The sequence below is a fragment of the Teleopsis dalmanni genome, chromosome 2 (assembly GCF_002237135.1).
Source record: "Teleopsis dalmanni isolate 2A chromosome 2, ASM223713v2, whole genome shotgun sequence".
Lineage (NCBI taxonomy): Eukaryota > Metazoa > Arthropoda > Insecta > Diptera > Diopsidae > Teleopsis > Teleopsis dalmanni.
The window spans coordinates 173,065,463-173,074,161 of NC_051847.1; the positions used below are offsets into that span (position 1 = coordinate 173,065,463).

The 8,699-nt window shown below is 32.3% G+C and overlaps 1 protein-coding gene across 1 annotated transcript; it reads right to left on the bottom strand.

Moving 5' to 3' along the window:
• Nucleotides 1-3,476: 3,476 nt before the first annotated feature.
• Nucleotides 3,477-8,693, bottom strand: LOC119676185. The gene is made up of 3 exons (XM_038087418.1): nt 5,024-8,693; nt 4,355-4,777; nt 3,477-4,111 (listed from the first exon to the last, which is right to left on the bottom strand). The coding sequence occupies exons 1-3, from the start codon at nt 8,691-8,693 to the stop codon at nt 3,477-3,479; spliced, it is 4,728 nt and encodes a 1,575-aa protein (XP_037943346.1).
• Nucleotides 8,694-8,699: the final 6 nt, after the last annotated feature.

Consider the following 8,699-nt stretch of genomic DNA (forward strand, 5'->3'; position numbering starts at 1 on the left):
AATAATGAGTGCGTTTAAAATTGCTTTCTGGAATGCTAATGGGCTAGCTCAACATAGCAGCGAACTACAGACTTTCCTCACTGACAAAAATATTGATATTATGTTAATATCAGAAACCCACTTCAACCAAAGAAGCCATCTCAGATTTCCGAAGTATTCTATATACGATGCCAACCACCCATCTGGAAATGCTGGCGGAGGAGCTGCGATAATCGTGAAAAGCGATATTGATCACTCTGTGCACAACAAATACGAAAAACCATTTCTTCAGTCAATATCATTAACAGTTAAAAACAATAAAGGTCCAATATGTATAGCCTCTATCTATTGCCCACCAAACCAAAAAATTAAAAGTCATCAGTTTGAGGAATTTTTCCACACGCTTGGTCAAACATTTATAGCTGCTGGGGACTTCAATGCAAAGCATACTCACTGGGGCTCCAGACTAATCACACGTAGAGGCCGCGAATTGTTTAAGACTATGCAGGCCAACGATTTGCTTCACGCATCAACTGGTGAACCAACTTACTGGCCAACAGACCACAATAAAGTTCCAGACGTGATCGATTTTTGCATATTTAAAGGCATTTCAAGCTCACTATTATCGATTCATTCCAGTTTAGATCTTTCCTCAGACCACTCTCCCCTTATTATGGAGTTGAACTCTAAAATTTTTGTAAAGAACAAAGAGCCTCGATTATACAACAAAAGAACAGACTGGAGTATTTTCAGAAGCATCATAAATGAAAATTTAACAACCAACATCCCACTCAAAACCGGTACCGATATCGAATCTGCGGTCGAGCAATTTAATACAACCGTACAGAATGCCGCGTGGAACTCAACTATGCATTTTAATGAATACAAAGAAGAACACATAGACAGAGGCATAACAGCTACTTCAGAAACGTAAATTGCGACGAATTTGGCAAATAACAAAAAATCGTGAAGACAAAAGACGTTTGAATGAAGCGATAAAAAAACTTAAAGAAACCCTAAGGGAGAACAAAAACAAAAACATTGAAACATACCTATCTGCATTGTCTCCCAGTGAAGCAACCGACTATTCATTATGGCGGGCCACTCGTAAGCTGAATGGATCAACGCCACACATTCCACCACTCAAAATGTATAATGGACAGTGGGCTAGATCCAGAATCGACCAGGCTCAAATTTTCGCAGAGCATCTTCAAGGTGTATTTCAACCATACCCGTGCATAAGTTATGAAGACGACACTGAAATTGAGTCTTTCCTGCAAACACCACATCAAATGGACTTCCCGGTTCCTAAAACCACAATACAAGAAATTAAATGGACAATTAAGACTAAAATTAAAACCAAAAAGGCTCCTGGGTACGATTTGGTTACTGGCAAAGTGTTGAAAGAGCTTCCAAACATTGGTCTTGTTTTCATCAACCAACTTTTTAATGCTATTATATGTCAAGAATACTATCCAAGTCAATGGAAAGTAGCTCAAATTATCCTGATACCAAAACCAGGTAAACCTTTAGAGTTAGTTACATCTTATCGACCTATAAGCTTACTTCCGGTGCTCTCCAAAGTCTTCGAAAAAATACTCTTAAAGCGTCTTAACCAGATCACCCAAAGTCGCTTACTAATTCCTGCTCACCAATTCGGGTTTCGAAACCGCCACTCAACCATTGAACAGGTAAATCGTGTTTATCAATATGCAAGAGATGGACTGGAAAGAAAAGAATACTGCACTGCAGCATTTATCGATATAACGCAAGCATTTGACAAGGTATGGCACACCGGACTGCTCTACAAATTGAAATTACATCTACCACACAGCTTCTATTTGTTACTTAAGTCTTATATCAATAACCGATATTTCATGGTTAAAATAGAAGACTATAATACGAAAATCTTCCCGATAAAAGCTGGAGTTCCACAAGGGAGTGTACTAGGTCCAACCCTCTACACACTGTTCACAGCTGACTTACCACTTGACCCATCAACATATACCGCAACTTTTGCCGATGACACAGTGATCATGGCTAAAAGCAAAAACCCAACAGTCGCTACTAGTCAGTTGCAAACAAACCTAGATAGCATCCAAGTGTGGCTAAACAAATGGCGCATTAAAGCTAATGAATCCAAATCTGCACAAATCACATTCACTCTTCGCAATGGTTACTGTCCACCAGTCACACTAAATAATAACGTACTACCACAATCCGATCACGTGAAGTATCTAGGTGTTCATCTTGATCGGCGTCTCACCTGGAAACATCATATATTTACGAAACGCAAGCAACTGGGTTTAAAAATGCGCTCCATGCACTGGCTTCTTTGCCAAAATTCAAAACTATCACTGAACAATAAAGTACTTTTATATAAAGTTATTTTAAAACCAATATGGACCTACGGTGTCTCGATCTGGGGAACAGCTGCAAAATCTAATATAGCGATATTGCAAAGATTTGAATCAAAAATACTTCGTTTATGTGCGGCTGCTCCATGGTATATTCCAAATAGCACTTTACAGCGCGATCTCCAAGTCCCATCAGTGTTTGAAACAATACAAACAGTCAGCAAAAACTATCGTATAAGACTATCAAATCACCCGAACCCACTGGCACACGAGCTACTATCAGATATCAATCATCCACGTCGACTAAGAAGATTTTCTACGTCGGACTTGCCAAGTAGAACCCTAAACACGTGAATCGTAATTGTAAACTCACTGAAATTTAATATTTATATAGCCAACTATTTACTCATTATTATTAGTCATCATTATTATTAGTTGTAATTTAATCTTTAGCGGTGTTTACTACTGAGTGTCCCGCACATGTCTACAAATCACTTTTTCTATTTTTATGTTCATAAATAATACTGAATGTTCTTTTACAGATTGTATTTATATAATAATAATAATAAAAAAAAAAAAAAAAAATTTAAATTCCGAAAATGATTTGTAATCCTCGTGCAAACTAAATTTTTGGCTACGAGCCTGACTAATACGTTCAAATATTAGTCAAGCCATTTCTTTGAATAATATTCAAGTTGCACTTTTATTATCAAGTTTTTTATAGATAAAAAAAAACACATCTATTCTGAAATTGTGTTCCTTCCGAGCTTTTGATATAGCAACATTCAACGTTTGTGTACCTCTGATTAAATGATTAGGGTGCGTTTATCTTAATAATATAAATAAAAATGTTTAGAATTGGATTAATTAGAAATATAATATTAATGATTAATAAAATACTTAACGAAGTTAGTTATTATTTAATTTAAATGTTCAATTTACAATGGACTGAAGAGACAAAATCAATTATAATTATATAAATATTTATATTCATTAATGACGATCATTTATTGAACATTTCTTTTGCAACAAAATAAATGTTTTGTAATTTATTACTTTAGATATAAAATTTGGTTACAACTTGTAAACGGAAATTTATTTATTTAGAATTGAAAAAAAAATTTTTCAATTCTGACCTCTTTACTTGTCTGTAGAATCTGTAGAGCCGTTTTGATTCTTGCCAAATAAAAGCTTAACCGAATTATCACCTAAGAAAATATTCCAGAACTCCAGATCGCCATCGCTAACATTTTCATTGGCAATAAATAATTTAATTGTGGTTTTAAGTTCATCTCTAATATCTTTTAATATCGTAGCATCTTCTGCGGTAAAGGACTCTGTATAAGTTGTATTTGTAGATATATTCACATTTCGTGATGGAAATACATCTATACTTTCAGTTTCTCCATGCCATTCATTGGAACATTTTGTATCATTTTGCACTTGACTTAGAAAATGCGCAAATTTAGGATGGCACTGTGACAAATAGCAATTGCGTACAAATCGACGAAGTATATGTTTGTAAAAATTGCGCTTTTTTCTCATATAACGATATTGTTCAAAATCATAAATGTCTTCATTCAATGCAATGGACAAGTCTTTGTTTTCTGTTTTTTCTGACTTCTGAAGTCCACTATCAATTGGTCTAAGTGACGAGTGAGTTTGATGCCCTCCTTTCCTTATATAATTACGTATCTCTTTATCTGATTTAATACAATCAATTACTTCTGTTCTAAATTGTTCTCGTGACATTGCATCCTTCAATGGAGAAAATTCTTTTAATACAGCCTCATATAAACAATTATTTTTTGATTCACTATTATCGTTTTCGGAAGTATTGGTTTTACATATATTAAAATAATTATCTTTCAGTTTAAGCGAAATTGTTATGCATTCTTGTTCCTCTGACAAAGAAAAGAATTCCTGTTTTATTCCATTATTCTCTTCAATAACAATTTTTATATCTTTTTTATATCCATTGTTTTTTAGCAACCGTTTTATTATTTGAGTACTCGCACCTATACATGCGATATCCATTGGTATACCTTCTTCGATCATATCTGCATACAATTCAGGGTTCTTAGTTTTGGTTAAGAGTTTTATCAAATCCTTATGATATTTTTCTGTAATTTGTTCTTCAATTTCTTTTGCTTCATCAGCTTTTTGAAGCAGATTTTTCATACAAATCTGCTTCAATTGTTCAAAATTTTCAGAATAACCTTGCTCTGTGTAGTATGTGTGCACTCGTTGTATATTTTTTCTCACATGTTTTATTAGGTGATTAACTCCCTTCTTTGAAATAGGGCTGACGATATGTTTTTCGATAATTTGACTAACATTTTCGCGAAGCATAGATTTCCATTGGTTCACAACTTCTCTTTCAAAGCATTTAAAATTTTCGTTTGTTTCCAGTTTCTGATTAAGAAGTTCCAATTCTTCTTCTTTTATTTGTTTATTTAGTTTGTCTATTATTTTCTGATTTAAGTTGATTAATAGATTTTTAGTTATCGTTCTAATATTGGTTATATGTGATGATTTTTTTAACTTGTACATTATTTTTTCCACTGCTGATTTGGAAAATTTAGGCATGATGTGTATTTTATTAGTTTCAACAACTGATTTCCCTACGTCGTGGGCTACACTTTCCGCTATATTACAGGTAATAGATATAAATTGTTCCAAGTTACCTTGACTATTAAAAAAACTGTTCGTCAGCCCATTTATAACGTTTAGTGCTTTATGTTGTCCCAATAAATTATAGAGTTTTTCTAGATTTTCGGAAATATTACAGAGCTCAATCTCGATCTCTTGTTCTATAGTAGATAAAATCATAGTGTCCATTTCTTCACATAATTTTCGAAGACAATTTTCCATAAATAAAACAATTCCTACATTGGCAAAGGAATGACATACTATTTCTATAGTTTTCGCTGCAGTGAGTCTAGTTACTTTCTTTTCTGCTAAATTGAGAGCCGTAGTTTTAATTAATGCTTCCTCAGACATGTTCGTTATTTTCATATTAAAACCCAGGTTTGACTTAATAATTTTATAAGCAAATTTTGCTACGTTAGCACCTTTTTTAAGAGTTTTTAAACCAAAAGCACAGACGGAAGAAAATAAATTCATAAGCTTGCACTGTGTATAAAATTTCCACTCAAAAAACCGTGGTAGTAAAGCATATATTCCATTTGTTAAATCATTTAAGCCTTCCTTAATTAATGCATTTCCAAATGCATTTCCAGTGTTTTGATACTTTGTTATTATATGCATCAAATAACCTGCAGCTACTTTACATATTCCAGTTCCAATAGGAATGATACAGTCCCAAATCATATTTCGAGTATATTTCTTATCTTTTATTTGTAAGATTTGATCTAATGCATTGAGGGAAAAGTGGTGCATTTCTTCTATGCTCTTGAGTTCACTTAAGCTTGAAAGTGATTGTAACTTATATTCAGGAACTATGATTGATTGCAACGAACTCCTTAATATTTTTAAAGTGTTGGCAATAAATTGTATTGTTTCAATTTTCGCTAAGTGCAGCTCATTATCAAGAATCTTTTCTACAGTTTTATCAATTTCTTGGATTTTGTAAGTTGTTTCAGCATTAAAGTTCAATGGTTTTTGTCTCATATAATCATTGTTAATGTAATAACCTATCGGTGTCAAGCGTAACCACTTTTTTTTAATCAAGTGGTTTAAAAGAAGTTCTTTACACTCATCTGGAATAAGTTTATCTTGAGATATCAGAAGCATGAAATCATCTTTATTCATTTCTCGTTTATAGATTTGCTTTAACTTTTCTTCTAAATCTTTATTATGAGTAATCACTGTATTGCATTTGATTAATTTGTTTTCTATTAAATCGAAAAATAAATCCAAATGCGGTTTTGACATTATTTGTAAACACATAGGAGCATTTTTCTGACTCTGTTCTTCAAGTTTCTGAAAATCGATTCTATAACTAAAACATAGAGATAATAATGTTTTCACGTCATTTTCATAAACTGGGCAGTATCGCAGCTTAATTTGTTCGATTTCGTAAAATTTGATTTTTAATCTATAAATATTGTTTCCTATATCTTCAATAACACTTTGTTCGCAAAGTTCTGTTAATATATTTACTGCCTCATTATTATTAATATTTATTTTATTAAAATCTTCTGGAGTAATCGAATCGTAACAGGGAAAAGTTATCGACTTTGTATTGACTATATTTAAAAGAGATTTTCTGTTAAATGAAAATATTCTCTTTTTCTTAAGTGATTTATATTTTTCCTTTCCTACATATTTAACAAATTCGTCTTTTTTAAAAGTAATAAACCTTTGCGTTCTAGGAATAACAGACGTATTGAAAAGAATATACCCATTATTGTCGTCCAAAGATTTCTGCTCGAACTCATTTTGAGAGCGCAAAGAATCTAGTAATGAAGGATCAATTTCATTCAATTTTTCAATGTCTACAATAATGAATTGTACGTCATCAATTAAGACGTTTTTTTCCATGAGAAGTTTCCAAAATTCTTCTTTGTTAGGTAATTTGATTTCTTTTTTCAAGTCTTTAAGAAATGCACTTTCATTGATATCTACATATTTGGAAAGAAATGATTTCAACATATCTGTAGATATTCCATAATTAAAACAAATTGTGTCTATATCATCTTCGGAAATATTGTGTTTTACTTTCATTTTACTTAGAATCTTGTTTTTAATGAGATCTTTATATATTTTTTCAGACAGTTCTTCATTGATATCATAATTAGAGAAAGATTGTGGTGTTATATTGTGACCAAATATATCATCTATAGATTGTAAAAACATATGGTAAAGTTTAAGTGTGATCTCTTGTTGTTCCCTAAAGGCATTTATTCGTATAATACTATTATTGTTTTCCTTAATCTCATTTATGATACCAGACGTAATCATAACAAACCTGATATGTTCATCTATGAGTTTAGCAGCTATTTGTAACTCCATCTCAAATTGTTTTGAACTCGCCCTATTACATTTCGTTAACGCAAATGCTTTGTAGTAATGAGCAGCTTCGCTAAAATATGGTTCCATTCTAATTACATCGTCAAATAAACGAATAGCATCTTTAATTGAATTTTTGTGCTCATTATTTTGCGAGAAATATTTTCCAAGTTTGATCATTTGAACCGGATTTCCATCGACCCAATTTAACCAATTTTCGTTATAGTTTCTACGATGAACGGAGGAATTTCTGCTACACTCAGAGTTGAAATTTTTCAATTTTGTAATGAAATCATCAAAACGTTTATAAAAATTATGTTTTTGTTGCTCATCTGATATCATTTTTATATGATGACAATTTTTATCTAACCAAAAAGTCCACTGATCTAAACAGCTTCGTAGGAGAATTTCTTTAATTTCAGAACGCACGTTTTGAACACTAAGAATTTTTTTCAGTTCCTCGAATTGTTTTTTAAACTCATTAAAACACCTTTCTTCCTCATAAATTTGAAAGTCGTAGTATGTTTTTATATTTGATATACGATATACTTCGTTTATATCACGTTCCTTCTTCAGATCTAATACTTTTGCAATACTTTTTTCCGTTCCGTATGAATCTAGAATAATAAGCTGACCGGAACCTCTATCTCCACATCGTGCTGCTCGGCCGAACGCTTGTTGTTCAACTCGAATATTTCTTGGTAAATATGTTAGACAAATGTGCAATCCTCCTGCCTCCCTTAACTTTTTAGTAATTTTTATATCAGTACCCCGACCAGATAAATTAGTTGCAATAATAATCTGTCCCTGATCTAGTTCCTTCTTGCCTTGAGCTACATCGAACTCTTCGTAATCACGAACATATTTGTGAACACCTCTTGCAGTTCTTCCTCCGAATGCTTTGTATAAAACTTCCACATTATGTACAGTCTCACAGATGATTAAAACAGATCGATAATTTTCTTCTATGATTTTATTTACTTCTTGTTGTATATAAGTTATCCATTCCTTCTTGTTAATACAGAGAATAGGTTTATACTCTTGAAATTGTTTTGGTTCAGCTGTTGGAATAGTCACAAAGTCAACTTTATGTATTTCTTTTAATAAGTCTCTTTCTCTTTGTGATCCTAATGATCCCGTTAGTCCATATAAAGTGCGGTATAATTTAAAAAATGAAATATTAGAGATGAAAACAGCTTTTAAACTTTGTGAAGTTATTTTGCATCCATGTTTAAGTTGTAAAAACTGGTGTAGTCCCTCATCCCATTGGGAGTTCACTTCATCTGTTCCAGTATCTGTATCAATAATTGTAATAATTGGGTTACGATCTGCATAAGTTCCAGATCTGTCTATATCCACTACATAATCTCGTTCTGCTTTCATAAAGAA

Excerpts from the sequence above, each read along its gene's own strand:
- LOC119676185 (XM_038087418.1), bottom strand. The coding sequence starts at position 8,693 with ATGAAAGCAGAACGAGATTATGTAGTGGATATAGACAGATCTGGAACT. Across the intron at positions 4,778-5,023 it reads CAGTTTTTTTAATAGTCAAG|AAGAAGAATTGGAACTTCTT; the intron begins GTAACTTGGAAC and ends AACAAATAAAAG. Across the intron at positions 4,112-4,354 it reads AATGGATATCGCATGTATAG|AATTTTCTCCATTGAAGGAT; the intron begins GTGCGAGTACTC and ends CTGTATTAAAAG.